Source organism: Phocoena sinus, chromosome 1, assembly GCF_008692025.1.
Source record: "Phocoena sinus isolate mPhoSin1 chromosome 1, mPhoSin1.pri, whole genome shotgun sequence".
Lineage (NCBI taxonomy): Eukaryota > Metazoa > Chordata > Mammalia > Artiodactyla > Phocoenidae > Phocoena > Phocoena sinus.
The window spans coordinates 143165843-143186892 of NC_045763.1; the positions used below are offsets into that span (position 1 = coordinate 143165843).

A 21050-nucleotide genomic window follows, 5' to 3' on the forward strand; every position below is an offset into this window, starting at 1 on the left:
GACTATCTGCCCACGGGCCTCCCTGACTGGTCTGTGTGCCACCCAGGCTCAAGTAATTTACCTTTTATCTTTATAGTAGCAGACTGATCATGTTTTATTATTTTTTGAATAAGTAAATGAACAAGCAAAAAAGTTAGTAATGAAGCCTGTTTAAAGAGCTAAGAATTTACTGTAAGGTTATCAATTTAGTGTTATGTAATTTCCAACGAGGTACAGTTCATATCATTTAGAATCCCCATTTGTTTTTAATTCCAAAAATAATTATTAAGCACCCACTATGTGTCAGGCACTGGGGATACAGAAAAGACTCAAACACATAAAAATCCCAGAACTTGCATCTTATTAGGTGCGATAAGCAGTGGGGTATGGTGTTTGCTCTGAATGAGCTGGAATCCAGAGAATATTTCTGAGCAGAAGGTTTCTTTCTACATGGATGCTGGCACTGAGATGATGCTGGCTTGGACCAAAATGGTGGCAGTTTGAATGGTGAGCAGTAGTTAAATTACAGATCTACTTTAAAGGCAGAGCCAACAGGACTCACTGATAAACTGGAAGCAAGGAATAAGAGAAAAAGAATAGTCAGGAATGGATGTTAGTCTGTGCAACTGTGAAATGGAATTTGTGAAGGGCTTGGAAGGGTATGATTTTGAAAACAGTGTGTAGATATATGAAGAGATTCTCTAAAATTAGTTCTTAAATTTTAATATTCTATTTTGTATAACTGAACTTCTCTTGGGCATATTTCTAATGAATAGTAAGGGTCACTTTGGCTTCTTAGACAAATTGTTAACACTGAGTAGAAAAATCTGGGACAGTTCAGCCAATGCAGCTCCATGAAGTACTGCCTGTATCAGGCACCCTACAAGAGCAACTGCAACTTCTTCTCCCAGACTGTCTCAAGTTCTATTTTTTAAACAATTAATACAGTGTAGCTTAGTGCTAGAGGTTGCAATTTCTATGATTTCTATAAACCACTTCAAAGATCATACAATTATCATTAGCAATATTAATAATTACACTTTGAATTTTATTAAATAATGACTTGGATATCTCTCAAATGGAGACTTATGAAAGAGGCCAAAATTTTTACCTTGCCCTAGACCATAATCTAGTCCAAGGTCCGAGGAGATGGCCTTGACCTAGAAGTAGAAGACCATGGAGTAAATGTCGGTGACCTAGAATGACTTAATCCACCTAAGACTGAGATAGAAGAGTAAGAGATTTGGGCTGTCAGGCTGCTACCTCAACAACCTAAATAATCAGCTACTGTGCTTAATGGCTATAATTTGGGGGTGAGACTGGTAATAATGGTTTATTTTTTTCATGTGTTGAAGTATATGTCTGCAAAACTTACTGAATTTGGGATTCAAAAAATGAGACTGTTTATAAACATAGGATGCAACACTAAGTCTGTATAATGACTAAGTCTCTTGGAGAATAATTTAGTGGTGGTCATGATGAGTTATAACGTGGACATTTGAGTTTTCATTGGGCAGAAACAAACCATTCTCACTCAGTCTGTGAGCTTTTTTTTCCTTCCAGACTCTAAGTAGTTTACACAATAAACAGTTATTTCCATAGTAGAAATGGCCAAGATGTCTAAGCTCCAAAGTTAACCTGTTATTATGGTTAAATATCAAGGTTGCCATTCTTCCAGATTTTCGCAGCCACACAACTTTTGACCTAGCTGATGGAGATGTAAGAGTAAACATAGCTCTTTGACTTCTTAACAAAGGCAAAAATCAACATGCTAAGGTATTTATTTCAGTGGCAAGTGTTCCCGCACAAAGAGGCATTACAGTGGATTCACATAATGACAGGACACTACAAATTCCTCTCAAAGGAAAATTCTAAGCAAGAGTTCATCCATAAATTGTCCATGTTCACTTATTTAGGACTTGGATATAAGGTACTCATTTGAAAACTGTATACACTTCATAATCTATCAATGACATTGAAGAATAAAATTAAAACTTTTAGAATCGTAATTCACACACCCAAATCAGAGGTCAAGCCCATGAGAGGAAATCTCATCACAAGCATGTGTGGAAGGGGAGAATTCCCTTTGCACACATATTTTGTTCATAATTGTGATGAGTCAATTTCCTTCTCTTTATTGAAAATTATGCTTTAAACGCACCTCCTTCCATGAAACAAGCAGCTGTAATTCCTCCCAATCCTCACGGCATGGCAAGCATGGCTTTCACTATGGAGTCTGCATTTATATCCTCTGGATATTTCTTGGGCACTGAAGGACTAACTAACAGAAGAGAAGTCATCTACTTGTACCCATTCTGCTGCCTAGTGGGTGCTGAATGGATGCACAGTCAATCCCCAAAAAAGAGACCATGTTCCACTGTGACCCTTTTTAACAGTATGACATACAACATGATTAAAAGATAAAAGGTCAGGGGCTTAAACTTTCATTTTTTGTAATCTTAAAATTTCAGTGTTAATTTTTTATACATTTGTGTTATTAGAAAAACATAACGCATGAAAAAGGCCTGAAATAATCATAATAGACAAGTATATAAGAATAGGAACAATCTGTTCAAATGTAGAGTTAAATTTTACAAGTTGAAGAACGTGATATCAAATAAGAACTTCATGAAAAGAACGTCAAAATTGTACTCAAATCGTTTCTTTCTGTACTAAAGAATCAAAGATGCAGGAAAATTTTAAACTACTTGTCCCCCCAGAAAAATCACCATTTCCAGCTATTTCCTGATGTTCTTATCCTTTAGTCAAATGACTCAAATGAACTGCTCTCGAGTTTCATATGGATTTTAAACAACTCCGTATTCTGAAACAATAACTAATTCATTTCCATCATTCCTTTGTTCAAACCTTTAAACTCTCTTTTCAAAATCAATTTACTGAAATCTAGTTTTCTACCTTAAGTAGACCATTTTGACCAACTGTAAAAAAAGTTCAAACAAGTGAATTTTAGCTCACAAGCTGTACCAAAATTAAAAAACAAAATAAGTTGTCTCCTACCTATGGTTGTAATAACAGTGCCAGCAAAGAAGAAGGAACTTCCCAAATCCCAGTGACTGATTTGATTGGAGGTGTTTCCTAAAGGTATAATCCCTGCATTTATTGCTGCCACTATTTGCTGCAAGTTTAAAAAGAAATTTATCAGTACACATGAATCACATGGAGGCATCAAACAGTATATATTCCACCCCAGACGACCAATTAGACAAAGAGCATCAATTCTGAGGTTTGCTTTTCCATTTAAAGTATACAATGTAGGTTAAAACTTTAAAGAATTCAATACATTAAATTATAAGAAAACTGTATTTAATATCGAGTGAATGAATCTGCATAAAGCTTATCACATTGTGTTATGATATGCATTCATATCATCATCCAGTACCATATTTAGCAACTTATTTGAATTAACCACTAAATACAGCAATAATTTTTAGTAAGCACCACAGAGTTAAAATATCAGATTGCAAACTACAATTTAAATACTATATAATAGCTTCATCAGAAAAACGAGTATTTCCAAAGTTCTAGTCAGTTTGAATGGTAAGCATAGGTATCCAAGCCTGGGTTGTGTACAGCAGTAGAGAGTATAATATCAGTAAGGTCCAACGAAACAGGCTAAAATGACAAGGAACAGACAACAGCACTTCATCATCAAGCTTGAGTCGGTTCATTTATATCGAGATTCTTAGAATCTCTACAGAGTTTTAAGAATTCTATGACACTGAGTATCATCAATGACCTGTAGATGACAGTCAACAATATTCATATAGGAACACTAGAATCTGGATGCTGCTTTGAGTAGTACTGGGAGACAGACAGCAAGATGAGATTATAATCTCTTCTCAATCATCAGATGTTAAGGAGGGAAGAGGGAGCTCCAGAAACACAAACATAGAAGAGAATAAGTTAGGAGAAAATGTGTAGTAAAAGAGAGACACATCGATGGTGGCAAAAGACATTTCTGTTGGAAATACAGTTTTTAAGTCTTTATCACTTCATTTCCAGATTTTAAAATTGGAAGGACCTTCACTTGATAGGCAAGGAAATGAAAGACCAAGAAAGGTAAAGTGACTTGTTTAAAGTTATATAGTTTATTAGCAAATGGACAAAAACTACACTGTGAAAATGGAGGCACTCTCTGAAGTTAATGACATGTAAATGACATGTAAGTTAATGACAGTAACTATCTGAAGTTACTGTCAGATGTAAAAGAACAGGTAATCCGGAGTTGAAATGCAATATAAAATCTGTTGTCTGACTCGTCTTAAACTACAAATTGAAACTTCAATAGTTAATTGAATTGTAATGTTTTTATTTACTTTAACAATGATATATATTCATTATTTTAAAAACTTAGGAAAATACAGCGAGGCATAAAGAGGATAATAAAAATTTTTCATAATTCCAGAATTCAGAGACAACCACTGTTAATGTATTAAGGTATCTACTCCTGGCATTCTGCTACACATTTTACATAACTGGATTTATGAACTATATGAAATGTATTCTCTATTTTTATTTAATCTTATTCTATATGCGGTTTTCCTTGTCATTACCATATTTACTTAATCATTGCCCAATATGTAGACATAAATGCTGTTCTAAAATCTGTCTTATTATAATAAGTGCTGCTATGAACACATTTGCATATAAATATTTTTTCATTTCTGAATATTTTTGTGGGAGAGATTGCTAGAAATAAATTTGCCACATTGAAGATTATGAATATTTTAAAGCACTTGATGTATAGTAGCGAGTAGCTATCCAAGAAGGTTGTTACAGTTTATAGTTGCCCCCCAGCAATTTACAAATGCTTAGCAATACTATTACCTCTGATATTAATGTCTTATCTTTACTGAACTGATAAGAATTGTTTACATTTACGTATCCTTTAGTGAGTGAAGTTGAACACTAATGTTTCCTTTATCATATATTAAATGCACACGAATACGCATATATACACATATATGCACAACACACAATGAAGCTGGTTTTGAGACAACTGATTATCTGACTCTCTACTGTAAATATAATATCAGATAAGGCAGGTCTCCCTGATTATCCTTCTTTGAAAAATGTTTTTTGCAGTTACTAACCTATTATTCTTGCATAAAATTAGGAATCATGTAGTTAAATTTTACAGAAATTTTCATTTTCACAGGTTTAATATATTTCTGTTGTTTGGATATATGTGAAATCTATAAATTAATTAAGAAAAATGAGCACTATTATAATAGTGAAACTTCCCATCGAAGAACATGGTGTGAATCTCCATTTACTGAGTCTCCTTTCATATTCTGAAATAGACCATTTTTTGTTACACTCAACATAGGACTGTAAGGTTATTTTTAGATTTTTTTCCATTTTATATTATAACTGGTTATTGCTGTTGTATACACAAGTATATATTGCCCATTCTTTGAGCCAGCAACTTTCAAATTTTTTTATCTCAGAACCACTTTACGGTCTCAAAAATTATTGTAGACATCAAGGAGCATTGGAATGTGAGTTATAACTATTGATATTTATATTGTTGAATTTCTAACTTTCAAAATGTTTTGATTAATTCATGTAAAAATTACAATAAGCCCATTATATGGTAAAATAAGTTAACATACTTTTATGAAAAATAATTATGTTTTCCAAGGCAAAGATTTAGTGAGAAGAGAGGCATTGTTTTAGAATTTTATATATCTCTTAAATGCCAGGCTTAAAAGAAAACAGATTCTAATATATGCTTCTGCAACCAATCTGGAAAACAGTATGGCGAGTCCTCAAAAAATTAAACACAGAACTACCATACAATCCAGCAACTCCCCTTCTTGGTATTTATCCAAATAACATGAAAAACATTAATTCAAAAGATATGTACCCCTATGTTCAGAGCTACATTATTTACAATAGCCAAGACATGGAAGCAACCTAAGGATCCATCAATAGATGGATACATATATAATGGAATATTGCTCAGCCATCAAAAAGAATGAAATCTTGCCATTTGTAACATGAATGGACCTAAAGGGTATTATGTTAAGTGAAATACATCAGACAGAAAAAGACAAAAACCATATGATTCCACTTATATATGAAGTCTAAAAAACAAAACAAAACAAAGCAAAACATAAACTCATAGATACAGAGAACAAACCAGTGGTTGTCAGAGGGGAAAGGGCAGGCAGCTGGGTGAAATAAATAAAGGAGATTAAGAGTACAAACTTCCTCATCAAATAAATAAGTCAGGAATGTGATACATGGCAAAAGGAATATAGTCAATAACACTATAATAATTTTGTATGGTACAGAAGGTTACTAGGTTTATCATGACGATTATTCTGTAATGTATTTAAATGTTGAATCACTATGTTGTATACCTGAAAATAACATAATACTGTATGTCAACTGTACTTTAATTAAAAAGTATATTTTTATATTTTATAGACATTTCTTCAACACATTCATTTATTCAAAAAAATATTTATCAATTTTTTATGGTGCTAGACAAAGGGGAAAACAACAGAGGTGAAAACATGGGTGGTATAGATGAGAAAAGATAAGGCATGTCTTTAGAGTCCACCCAATTAAGTAAAATTATTTTATTTAGTAGAAGCAAGCTTAATTCCTCCAACAATCGACCTAATAGCCTCCATAGCTAGCATCATCATTTATAGCCTATCCTTTTGCTTGTCAGTGATGAGGTTCAGCATTATCCAGACATTTGGATAAGTTCCACAAATTATTTAAACCTGAAAGAAGCAAATGTAGACTTAGAGACAGTAATGTCTGGCAATGTGTGGGTTGTAAACAGTTATCACAGAGCTGTGATTATTGCAACAGAGGCTTGAGATGGAACCAGGAAAATGTCAAATCACTATGAGAATGAGTCTACTGTGAGGTCCTTTCTCTGGAAGATTCTTGTAAATTTATATTTTTAAAGAGGATTATCTATCTATCTATTTATGTGGCTGTGTTGGGTCTTTGTTGCTGTGTGCAGGTTTTTCTCTAGTTGCGGAGAGCGGGGGCTACTCTTCATTGTGGTGCGCGGGCTTCTCATTGCGGTGGCTTCTCTTGTTGTGGAGCACAGGCTCTAGGCACACAGGCTTCAGTAGTTGAGGCACGTGGGCTCAGTAGTTGTGGCTCACAGGCTCTAGAGCACAGGCTCAGTAGTTGCGGCACACGGGCTTAGTTGCTCCGCGGCATGTGGGATCTTCCCGGACCAGGGCTTGAACCTGTGTCCCATGCATTGGCAAGCGGATTCTCAACCACTGCATCACCAGGGAAGCCCTATTTTATATTTTTGTACGAGGTCCCCTGGTCAACATCCACAGGAAATTGGATGCCCTTGACAAGTGCACTGACAGATCTAAGAGTCCCTACAATTTCAACGTCAATTCAGGCCATCAGAGCACTTAAAAAATGTCTTCATGAGAACTGTTACTCTATGTGCCATATTATGTGATTAAAGTAACAATCACTTCATCTGTAATAAAAATTCACTTTTCCACTAACTGTAACTTTTGTGGACAATCAAGTCATGTTCACAATTTATGAATAAGTTGAATTTTTTAGGTTAGGGTAAAGAGAATGTGGGATGCTAGGCATTTAATCCCTGATTAAGGGAGGACTTCCAAATTTAACATACAATAGAAATAGTACAAAATACCCTTGATTGGATTCACATTCAATTTTTGCTTTTCAGTTAATTGACAATCATAGAATGTGCATTAAGGAAAGGCAATTGCACACACGATTCTAGTCAAGAATAGGAGCTTAAACTTAAGAAATAGAGCTCTAAGAGGCTTATAGTCCTAGAGAGGATAAAGGATAAATTACTCGTAAAAGTAATCATAAAAAATCTTGGGTTTTCATGACAATGATGCCTTTAGAATCAAAGTTCACTGAGTTCTAATGTGAATTTGTGTATTCTTGAATTGTAAGAAGTTTCTGTCTCAATGTCATCTGGTGTTTTGGAGCTATATCGAGCTTTAACACCGAACAACAATAAGACACACTTATTTGTAATTGTAAGAGACTAGTATACCCTTGGAACTCAAGGCAATCAATGACAATCATGAAAATGTTCCTGTGTGTCCAATGCCTAGGGACAACTTTAGCATGTGTTACAAAGTACTTGACTAGCTATTTTTTCATTGAAGGAAAAGATATTATAAAGTAAGTAACCCCAGGGAAGGCCTGAAGAATATATTATTTTCAGCATAGGTTATATTGTGGATCTTAAAATACAAGTCCTGATTTCACGGGTTTTTTTCCCTTTGCTCAGATGCTCAGAAGTTCATGTTCACCAGAACAACACAGACTGTTCTGAATGCCTTCCATGAATTCCTCCTCTGTTAACATCATAACCAAGATTTCATTAAAATATGCTATCATACCTATAATCCTAAAAGTAGGGTCACATTAATAATTCGAAAATTTTAAGTGATATAAGAATTCCAAACTGCAGGTACAAGGCACTGGCATCTAACCGGGCTACATCAAAGCTGTATGTGTAACTGGTTCAATGACAACTTCTTTTAACTGGATATTTAAGACTGATCTCATGTCTTCTCCTCTGAAAAAGGACCTTATTTCAAATAACTTGATATAGTAGCTAAATCCAATTATAATTATACTGATACCTGTATAATTATACAGTTCCTCAAAGGGGAACAAGTATTGTCTTGCCAAATTTCTGTAAGACACAATTTTGTATCTTTTTTGGTCACTATGTCCTTGTGGAAGAACTAATTTCATCCTGAGTGGAGGCTAGCCTTTAGGAAAGAAGTCAAATCACACATTCACAACACTGCATCTGAGCATTTCAACCATATAAACGAGACTATCTTGACTTGAAGAATGCATAATAAGGAAAGCAAAATAGTGATGCTCTTATTGCCAAATGACTTTGGGGGAAGACGTTATGTAGCTATCATTGCTATTTATTGTTACACCACAAAAAATCATCATCAACCATCAATAATATGCAGCAATGTTTGAGGACCGTTGCTAAAGGCTGCAGGATCCTTATGCATCTTTGCCTTAACCTTCTGGCTATGCAGCAACATCAGGATTACTTAATGCCAGATGATGTGAACTGCTCTGAACAGCGCTGCTAATAAAACCAGAGAGTATTTCAAGATGGCCCTTACTCTTACAGGCTCAGAATTCAAATACAACACTGGGAGATCCTAGGCAACCTCGATTGGCATATTTGAATCAATGAGTAGTCACATTTGTTTATCCATTTCCTAGGTGCTTTTCAGAAAATCTTTATTAGCCAAACATACGTCTTAAATGTTATTTATAGACATCTTTTGCATAAGAAGCTTCTCTTCTAATGTCAGTGACATATTGTAGTCCTAATCACTGGGGCTGCTTCTTGGGCCATTATACATATTAAGTTCAGCCAAGAAGTAGCATTATAGGGCCTCATTGCAAACTTACATACAAAGGCAGCCCAAAACATCCTTTGTACCACTGAGAAAAAATCCCCAGAAAACAAAACCATCTTCTTCACATTTGTGTCCTTTCTTGGTATTCTGGAGACTAAAGCAGTACCATAGGCTTCCCTGCATGAGATAATATTTCTGTCAAATATTTCCATCAGAGTATCAACTGGGACTGTTGACAATCTGACGAGGAAGCAAACAACTTCCTAAAAACCATACCACATTAGCATACTGCCCCACAAAAATATTCCAGTAGCAGCTCTCAGCTAATGATAATACTGGTTGAACCATGTAAAATAGCCAATATCCAAGCACTTTTTGGCCTATAAAATAGCAATTCCATAGTAGCATACAAGAGAATGGTATTCATGTTTTCATTAACACTGTAAAAACATGCTAACTTTCACTGAGTGTAACACTTATTACTGCAGAATTAATGTTAATATGAGGAGGACCTTCAAGATGGCGGAGGAGTAAGACGTGGAGATCAATTTCCTCCCAACAAATACATCAAAAATACATCTGCATGGGGAACAGCTCCTACAGAACACCTACTGAACGCTGGCAGAAGACCTCAGACTTCCCCAAAGGCAAGAAACTCCCCACGTACCTTGGTAGGGCAAAAGAAAAAAGAAAAAACAGGGACAAAAGAATAGGGATGGGGGCTTCCCTGGTGGCGCAGTGGTTGAGAGTCCACCTGCCGATGCAGGGGACACGGGTTCGTGTCCCGGTCCGGGAAGATCCCACATGCCTTAGAGCGGCTAGGCCCGTGAGCCATGGCCGCTGAGACTGCGCGTCCGGAGCCTGTGCTCCGCAACAGGAGAGGCCACAACAGCGAGAGGCCCGCGTACCGCAAAATAAAAAAAATAATTAGGGATGGGACCTGCACCTCTGGGAGGGAGCTGCGAAGGAAGAAACGTTTCCACACTCTAGGAAGCCCCTTCACTGGCGGAGACGGGTGGTGGCGGGCGGAAACTTCAGAGCCACGGAGGAGAGCGCAACAACAGGGGTGCAGAGGGCAAAGCAGAGAGATTCCCGCAGAGAGGGCCGGTGCCAACCAGCATTCACCAGCCTGAGAGGCCTGTCTGCTCACCAGCTGGGGGCTGGGAGGTGAGGCTCAGGCTTTGGAGATCAGAGCCCAGGGAGAGGACTAGGGTTGGCTGGGTGAACACAGCCTGAAGGGGGCTAGTGCGCCACAGCTAGCCAGGAGTCCAGGAAAAAGTGTGGACATGCCTAAGAGGCAAGAGACCATTGTTTTGGGGTGCGTGAAGAGTGGGGATTCAGAGCACCGCCTAAATGAGCTCCAGAGACAGGCGCGAGCCACAGCTATCAGCGCAGACACCAGAGATGGGCATGAGACACTAAGGCTGCTGCTGCAGCCACCAAGAAGCCTATGTGCAAGCACAGGTCACTATCCACACCTCCCCTCCTGGGAGCCTGTGCAGCCCACCCTTGCCAGGGTCCCGTGATCCAGGGACAACTTCCCCGGGAGAACACATGGCAGACCTCAGGTTGTTGCAACGTCACGCCGGCCTCTGTGGCCGCAGGCTCACCCTGCATTCCGTACCCCTCCCTTCCCCCAACCTGAGTGAGCCAGAGTCCCCTAATAAGCTGCGCCTTAAACCCCCTCCTTTCTGGGCAAAGAACAGATGCCAGAGGGCGATCTACATGCAGAAGCATGGCCAAATCCAAAGCTGAACCCCAGGAGATGTACAAACAAAGAAGACAAAGGGAAATTTCTCTTTGCAGCCTCAGGAGCAGTGGATTAAATCTCCACAATCAACTTGATGTTCCCTGCACCAGTGGAATACCTGAAGAGACAACGAATCATGCCAAAATTGCTGCGGTGGACTTTGGGAGCAACTGTAGACTTGGGGTTTGCTGTATGTGACTGACTACTTTCGCTTTTTATATTAATCTTAGTATAGATTGTTTTGTTTTTTGTTTTGTTTTGTTTCGTTTTTGTTTATTTGTTTTTGTGGTACACGGGCCTCTCACTATTGTGGCCTCTCCAGTCACGGAGCACAGGCTCTGGACGCACAGGGTCAGCGGCCATGGCTCACGGGCCCAGCCACTCTGCGGCATGTGAGATCCTCCCGGAACAGGGCACCAACCCATGTCCCCAGCATCGGCAGGCAGACTCTCAACCACTGTGCCACCAGGCTTTTAGCGCTTCTTATCATTGGTGTATTTGCTTATTGGTTTAGTTGCTCTCTTCTGTTTTTTTTAATTACTTTTACATTTTTTTATTTAAATGATTTTTTTAATATTTAAATAACTTTATTTATCTAATTTTATTTTATATATTTATTTTTCTTTCTTTCTTTTTCTCCATTTTCTCCTGAGCTGTGTAGCCACACATTCTTTTCAAGTGTACATGGAACATTCCACAGGAGGGTTCACACACTAGGCCACAAAACAAGTCTTGGTATATTTAAGAAAACTGAAATTATACCAAGTATCTTTTCTGACTACAATGCTATGAGACTAGATATCAATTACAGGAAAAAAAACTGTAAAAAATACAAACACATGGAGGCTAAACAATACACTACTAAATAACCAAGAGATCACTGAAGAAATCAAAGAGGAAATCAAAAAATACCTAGAAACAAATGACAGTGAAAACACGATGACCCAAAACCTATGGGATGCAGGAAAAGCAGTTCTAAGAGGGAACTTTATAGCAATACAATCATACCTCAAGAAACAAGAAACATTGCAAAAAAACAATCGAAATTTACATCTCAAGCAATTAGACAAAGAAGAACAAAAAAACCCCAAAGTTAGCAGAAGAAATCATAAAGATAAGATCAGAAATAAATGAAAAAGAAAGGAAGGAAATGATAGCAAAGATCAATAACGCTAAAAGCTGGTTCTATGAGAAGAAAAACAAAATTGATAGACCATTAGCCAGACTCACCAAGAAAAAAAAGAAGACTCAAATCAACAGAATGAGAAATGAAAAAGGAGAAGTAACAACTGACACTGCAGAAATACAAATGCTCAAGAGAGATTACTACAAGCAACTCTATGCCAATAAAATGGACAACCTGGAAGAAATGGACAAATTCTTAGAAAAGCACAACCTTCTGAGACTGAGCCAGGAAGAAATAGAAAATATAAACAGACCAATCACAAGCACTGAAATTGAGATTGTGATCAAAAATCTTCCAACAAACAGAAGCCCAGGACCAGATGGTTTCACAGGTGAATTCTATCGAACATTTAGAGAAGAACTAACACCTATCCTTCTCAAACTCTTTCAAAATATAGCAGAGAGAGGAACACTCCCAAACTCATTCTACAAGGCCACCATCACCCTGATACAAAAACCAGACAAAGATGTCACAAGGAAAGAAAACTTCAGGCCAATATCACTGATGAACATAGATGCAAAAAACCTCAACAAAATACTAGCAAACAGAATCTAAAAGCATATTAAAAGGATCATACACCATGATCAAGTGGGGTTTATCCCAGGAATGCAAGGATTCTTCAATATATGCAAATCAATCAATGTGATACACCATATTAACAAACTGAAGGATAAACATCATATGATCATCTTAATAGATGTAGAAAAAGCTTTCGATAAAATTCAACACCCATTTATGATAAAAAACCCTCCAGAAAGCAGGCATAGAGGAAACTTACCTCAACATAATAAAGGCCATATATGACAAACCCACAGCCAACATCGTTCTCAATGGTGAAAAACTGAAACCATTTCCTCTAAGATCAGGAACAAGACAAGGTTGTCCACTCTCATCACTATTATTCAACATAGTTTTGGAAGTTTTAGGCACAGCGATCAGAGAAGAAAAAGAAATAAAAGGAACACAAATTGGAAAAGAAGAAATAAAGCTGTCACTGTTTGCAGATGACATGATACTGTACAAGGAGAATCCTAAAGATGCTACTAGAAAACTATTTGAGCTAATCAATGAAGTTGGTAAAGCAGCAGGGAACAAAATTAATGCACAGAAATCTCCTGCATTCCTATGCACTAATGATGAAAACTCTGAAAGAGAAATTAAGGAAACACTCCCATTTACTATTGCAACAAAAAAGAATAAAATACCTAGGCTTAAACCGACATAAGGAGACAAAAGACTTGTATGCAGAAAACTATAAGACACTGATGAAAGAAATTAAAGATGATACAAACAGATGGAGAGATATACCATGTTCTTGGATTGGAAGAATCAACATTGTGAAAATGACTATACTACCCAATGCAATCTACAGATTCAGTGCATTATGAAAATGAAAATGACTATACTACCCAATGCAATCTACAGATTCAGTGCAATCCCTATCAAACTACCAACAGCATTTTTCACAAAACTAGAACAAAAATTTTTCAACTTCTATGCAAACACAAAAGACCCCAAATACCAAAGCAATCTTGAGAAAGAAAAACGGAGCTGGAGGAATTAGACTTCCTATTCCTCCAGCTCCCTGACTTCAGACTATACTACAAAGCTACAGAAAACAAAACAGTATGGTACTGGCACAAAAACAGAAATATAGACCAATGGATAGAAAGCCCAGAGATAAAGCCACACACATATGGTCACCTCATCTTTGATAAAGGAGGCAAGAATATACAATGGAGAAAAGACAGCCTCTTCAATAAGTGGTGCTGGGAAAACTGGACAGCTTCATGTAAAAGAATGAAATTAGAACACTCCCTAACACCATACACAAAAATAAACTCAAAATGGATTAAAGACCTAAATGTAAGGCCAGGCACTATAAAACTCTTAGAGGAAAACACAGGCAGAGCACTCTATGACATAAATCACAGCAAGGGGCTTCCCTGGTGGCACAGTGGTTGAGAGTCCACGTGCCGATGCAGGGGACATGGGTTCGTGCCCCCGTCCTGGAGGATTCCACGTGCCACGGAGCAGCTGGGCCCGTGAGCCATGGCTGCTGAGCCTGCGCATCCGGAGCCTGTGCTCCACAACAGGAGAGGCCAAAACAGTGAGAGGCCCGTGTACCGCAAAAAAAATAAAAATAAAAAGATCACAGCAAGATCATTTTTGACCCACCTCCTAGAGAAAAGGAAATAAAAACAAAAATAAACAAATGGGACCTAATGAAACTTAAAAGCTTTTGCACAGGAAAGGAAACCATAAGAAAGACAACCCTCAGAATGGGAGAAAATATTTGCAAATGAAGCAACTGACAAGGGATTAATCTCCAAAATTTACAAGCAGCTCATGCAGCTCAATATCAAAAAAAAAAACCAAACAACCGGGGCTTTCCTGGTGGCGCAGTGATTGGGATTCCGCCTGCCAATGCGGGGAACATAGGTTTGTGCCCTGGTCCGGGAGGATCCTGCATGCCGCAGAGCAGCTGGGCTTGTGAGCCATGGCCGCTGGGCCTGCACGTCCGGAGCCTGTGCTCCGCAAAGAGAGAGGCCACAACAGTGAGAGGCCCACGTACCGCAAAGGAAAAAAAAAAAAAAAAAACCCAATCCTCAAATGGGCAGAAGACCTAAACAGACATTTCTCCAAAGAAGATACACAGATTGCCAACAAACACATGAAAGGACACTCAACATCACTAATCATTAGAGAAATGCAAATCAAAACTACAATGAGGTATCGCCTCACACTGGTCAGAATGGCCATCATCAAAAAATCTACAAACAACAAATGCTGGAGAGAGTGTGGAGAAAAGGGAACCCTCTTGCACTGTTGGTGGGAATGTAAATTGATACAGCCACTATGGAGAACAGTATGGAGGTTCCTTTAAAGACTAAAAATAGAACTAACAGCAATCCCACTACTGGGCATATACCCTGAGAAAACCATAATTCAAAAAGAGTCATGTACCATAATGTTCTTGCACCTCTATTTACAAGAGCCAGGACACGGAAGCAACCTAAGTGTCCCTCAACAGATGAATGGATAAAGATGACGTGGCACATATATACAATGGAATATTACTCAGCCTTAAAAAAAATGAAATTGAGTTATTTGTAGTGAGGTGGATGGACGTAGAGTCTGTCATAGAGTGAAGTCAGAAAGAGAAAAACAAATGCCGTATGCTAACACATGTATATAGAATCTAAAAAAAAAATAAAACAACCGTTCTGAATGACCTAGGGGCAAGAGAGGAGTAAAGACGCAGCTGTAACGAATGGACTTGAGGACACGGGGAGGGGCAAGAGTAAGCTGGGACGAAGTGAGAGAGTGGTGGACATATACACTACCAAATGTTAAAATAGCTAGCTAGTGGGAAGCAGCCACATAGCACAGGGAGATCAGCTCTGTGCTTCGTGACCACCTAGAGGGGTGGGATAGGGAGGGTGGGAGGGAGACGCAAGAGGGAGGGTGGGAGGGAGACGCAAGAGGGAGGGGATATGGGGATATATGTATATGTATAGCTGATTTACTTTGTTATACAGCAGAAACTAACACAACATTGTAAAGAGATTATACTCCAATAAAGATGTTAAAAAGTATAATAAAATTTAAAAAATAAATGCCCATAAGTCCGAAACTGTTTATAGCAAATTAATCTACTATTGTCTTGCTTACAGTGAAGGACATATATGTGTTAGTTTAAGTAAAACCCTGCATGGTTGAGATTGCTTTTGTGAGAAAACATGGACTAACCACTGCATCCTTATTGGAAATTCAAGTTATGTCCAACATTTGCACGTATCTCAGAAATCAAGGGCTATTATCTACTATTTAAGATGATTACATTTGGTAGAAGTAAATTTGTATATTCATCATTTGATATCTGATATTTCATATATTCTAGCCTCCTGTTTGATAAATGAACTTAGTTTTTCAGAAATTCTATAGTTATACAGAGATGGCATTTTTTTTGGTTTTTTGTTGTTTTTTTTTTTGTCTAGGAAAATTAGAGGCAGCTACATAAATCCAAAATAGAAAAATAAATCCCCCAATTTTATTCCACAATTAAATGAACTGTAATAAGTATTGACAAAGGTCATATTTCTAAATCTAACATCAATAATCTTTTCCTTTTTAAAAGATATATTTCTGGGCTTCCCTGGTGGCACAATGGTTGAGAGTCCACCTGCCGATGCAGGGAACATGGGTTCGTGCCCCGGTCCGGGAAGATCTCGCATGCCGCGGAGCAGCTAGGCCCGTGAGCCATGGCCCCTGAGCCTGCGCGTCCGGAGCCTGTGCTCCACAACGGGAGAGGCCACAACAGTGAGAGGCCCAAAAAAAAAAAGATATATTTCTGATTTCATGTGTAGAAAAGTGATGGAGCAGTACATTTGCATATTTTATACAGAACACAGGTGATTACATCATTCTATATTTAGAGTCTGGTAAAGAAGGAAGTTTTCAAGGTTTCCCCAGAGCATGTCTTTTAAGTCCGAAAGGTAATATGCAGTACATTTTTAATGTTTTGTCTTTGTGGGAAACAATTTGAATCAAAACACATTTCCTATCTTCTAAAATAGGCTTTCAAAGTCCTTAGAGTGTGTTTCCAAATAATGCATGACCTAAGTTTAACCACACATTAATTAGAAACTTCTTCCAAAGAAGAATCCTTTTTTGTAAAAAACACAAAAAGCTTAATTCTTCTAGCTTTGAAAGGATAGTATTACCTACAGGAAGCAGTTTCCACATACCAGATTTTAGAAAGCACCTCTGAAAGTAAACATCTCGCTTACCTTCCCAAGACTTCCCTTCTATTTAGGGATAATGCCATGGCATGTCAAAGCTATTTTCATACAGACTAATGAAGTGTACAGCTTTTTTCTTGCTCTTTTGAAAGTGTAAATTTATTTCCTATTAGTAGAAACAAAAGCTGAAAATCCAAAGTCAGAACCAACAGAGAGCTGAAGGTGGATGTTATCACCAGGGCCAGAAGCAAGAGACACACCGCAGGGTATGAGGGTCACCTTCCCTGTTTTATCCACTCTGGAAGCTTTTATTAATCATAACAGTAATATATATATATATATATATATATATATATATATATATATATATAGAACATTTGGAAAAATAAGAAAAAAATCACTTGCAGTTCCTAAAACAGTTTTTACAACATGCATATATTCAATTTTTGGTTTTAATAGTTATCATAATAAATGTGCTTTCAACTATTTTCATCTAACATAAGCATGTTCTAAGGCTTTTTTTTTTTTTTTTTTTGCGGTACGCAGGCCTCTCACTGTTGTGGCCTCTCCCGTTGCGGAGCGCAGGCTCAGCGGCCATGGCTCACGGGCCCAGCCGCTTTGCAGCATGTGGGATCTTCCCGCACCGGGGCACGAATCCGTGTCCCCTGCATCGGCAGGCGTACTCTCAACCACTGCGCCACCAGGGAAGCCCTGTTCTAAGGCATTTTGAAGTCATCAATATCTCGCTGAGTAGCTACATGTAAAATAGTTTACATACCACTCTTCTATCATTAAATGAATTTGTATAACAGAATCCAAGATCAAGTGACCATTTGCAAGGTGATTATAGAGATGATTTATACATCAGACAAGGATCGAACTGCAAACAGTGAAATTCTGTTATTCTTTGAGGCCTGTATGAAACGACACTGCACTGTAGAAAGGATAAAACATGGTCAAGACCACTGAGTCCTTGCAACTCAGAAGGAGCCAAAAAAGATCCATGTAAAGCAAGCTGACTGAAACCTGCATTCCCACAGCTGTGCTATTTTCCATGAATTTTCCTAAGTTCCATATTATTACACTGTGTATTAATATTCTATCAGAATGTTAATTTCTATCCATCCACCTCATCTCAGCATAAGTTGGGGGTGGGGAGAGGTTAATAAAGGTAAAGGAAACTTTGGAGAGAGAAGGAGATAGAACAAGAAGTCAGAAAGAAACAAAAGGGCAAGTAGAAGAGTAAAAAGATCAAGGCTGTTTAGATAACAAAGAGACCGTTCTGGAAGAATAAGATAGGACCTTAGCCAGTTATAGTCACTCTGTCTAGGAAGTTCTTTTGAAAGAAGTTATCCTTAAAATAGGATTTGAGTAGGTGGAAAAGTGAGATCAAGGAGACATAGCACTAGGCAATATTTTTACACCAGTTTGCCCAGGCACACCACACTAACCAACATTTATTCATGCTCTGTTTTTAAGGCCTAAAGTTCTAAACTGATGAGAAAACAAAATAGCCCAAAATAGAACAAAGGGATTTTTACAGTGTCAATTTCACGCATCCACAGAATTCCCAAATTTGGAGATTCTGTTGGCCTTTTCAATAGAATGTCACTGGTTTCTACTCATTTGATTTTCCAATACACTTAAGTGTATACTTCCCTAACAGATACCAGTTTGAACAAAAATATGCTTTATACCAATATAAAATTAATCATAGGGGAAATAGGGAAACTATTCAGGTTTCCACAGAAAGGCAATCTCGTTTTTATTAGACGTTTTGAAAACAAGTGAATATTTTTTCCTGCCTTTCCTGAATATATAGTAAAAGATCATGACAAGGATTTAAAATCTTACGGTCTGTATACACACTCACAACCAACAAAGTAAGCTGTAATCCCACTTGTACTGAAGGTAAACCAAACTTCCCACACCCCAAATTAGTCACCAATAAAGGCAAAATATCACAATACTAAAACATTCCAATAATATTCTGATAAACAGTTCCTCTGTTTCAGGCCCCGTAAAATTTACGTATTTCTCACTGCAGCTGAATTGACTCATTGCCATTAATAAACCCACAAGAAATGTTTGTGCTTTTGGGATCCAGGTAAAATTTCTTAATACACTGCAGAGTAAATTTACTAATGACTTGCTAACATTATGCAGAGAAAAGGAAGTCATGCAAAACTGCTTAATATGTTTACATTTCTTGGCTCTTAAGGTCACAGAATCAAGACAGAAAAAACAATATATGAATAACTTCCCAAAATGCAGTGATTCGTACTCATCCTGTCTTAGCTTCTTAGCTTTCAAACTCCAAGTTTCCCCCATCTTTCTCAATTACACACCCATATACTTACTAGTTACAGCAAATCTGAACTGGTTGAAATCCATTTTGTTGAAAAATAGGAACCTGATAGAATTTCTTATACTTTTTCAAGCCAACTGGAATGACTGAGCTACCCTTTGACACCTGTCCAGTAGTTATTGCACAAAAATGCAATTAAATCCTTCCCTTGGGCACCTCTCAGCCTGACTTAAGAGTGTCACACCACACTTCAGCACTGAAAAAGAGCCTGGCATCTTTCCTCATGTTTTCTACATTCGTCATATGCAGCATTGTTCATCTTCATTCACACAAAGATACCAATCCCAAGAGCATTTCAGAGCACAGCAACCTGTGAAATGAAAGATGCCCCCAAAATCTACATGATAAGCACAAGACTAGAGAATCTCCTCTGCTCAGAGGCCGAAAATGTGAAGATGCCATTAGCAGGGCAGTCTTTGCTGGAGGATGGGTCTAATGCCTGGAAATGTACCAAGATGGGCTAACCATCCTTAGTGATCTTCACTTCTCCTGCCCCCAAACTTCCTCAAATCAAGAATGTGTTTATGCTGGTAGAATGAGCAGGATGGGCTATGTTTAAACTGGGCAGAGAGAGAGAGGAATGAAAAGTCACAGTAAAGCAACACAGAGTCTCTTGAGGATCCAGAGGGCGCATGGGAGGGGCAAGAGTGCTGGCATCAAGAGATGACTGAATACACCTGAGCCTCACTCACTTTTTCATTTTTAATCACCTGCTGTGCATCGACTGTATGTCCTCTAGACAGCTACCTCTCCTTAAGTAACTATTGGGAACCAGCAGTGCAAGACCTGAGGTGCTTCACCATCTCACAAAAATAACCCTGTGACCACTATCAGTAATGGTATCATTTGACAGGAATCAGATACATATAATTTTTCGTCCACAAAAGCTGAGGCATAGAGAATCTAAATGGATCACTAGTTCAAAGTAAGTAAAAACAATAATAAAATAACCCGGAAAATCAGTCACAGGTCTTGGTGTTACTGTTTAGCTGCATTACATTTTTGGTTGCCTAGCTTTAGACATAGTTATTATTTATAATATTATTTCTATGTGATAACACTTTGAAAGTTCCAAGTAGTAAATATATTTATAAATGAATTTAAAAAAAAAATAGTCCATTCCCAAGTTTGAAGCTGGGTGAACATCTTGTTTATTTTGTCCACATGTATATAACGCATCCCAAATGATCATCAGGCCTTGTCTTATCTCTTTGTGTCACATATGGCCTATATGTCTAGCATAATGCTAACTGCTCAAGAATTATTTGTGGCATATGCTGTGCTTACTGATTTCTAAGTACATATAAAATCACTAACATGAGCTGACTGACTAGAGTACTAATTGCACATTACAGGTCATGGTAAAGAGAGTAAGACTTTGCAGTAGCATTTGACACAGCTAATCTCTCCCCACTGACAACATGTCTTAGCTCACAGAACACGACACTCTAGCTTTCCTCCAATCTCCCTGACTGCTGTCTCATCCCCCTCACCTTTGAGTCCATGGTTCTGTTCTCTATCCATCCACACTCTTAGGTGATTTTATTTAAACTCAAGGCTTTAAATATTGTCAATATGCTGATAACTCCCAAAGGTATTCTTCATCCTGGACTGT

The 21050-nt window shown here is 37.9% G+C and overlaps 1 protein-coding gene across 3 annotated transcripts in view; it reads right to left on the reverse strand.

Annotated features, from left to right (window-relative positions):
• The window catches only part of KCNK2 (potassium two pore domain channel subfamily K member 2), a 228312-nt gene that overhangs the window by 109282 nt on the left and 97980 nt on the right, over positions 1-21050 (reverse strand). For all 3 annotated transcript variants that reach the window (XM_032644171.1, XM_032644181.1, XM_032644163.1), the window contains one exon: positions 2998-3115. In XM_032644171.1, the coding sequence (XP_032500062.1) occupies positions 2998-3115 (118 nt within the window). The remainder of the gene's footprint in view (positions 1-2997; positions 3116-21050) is intronic.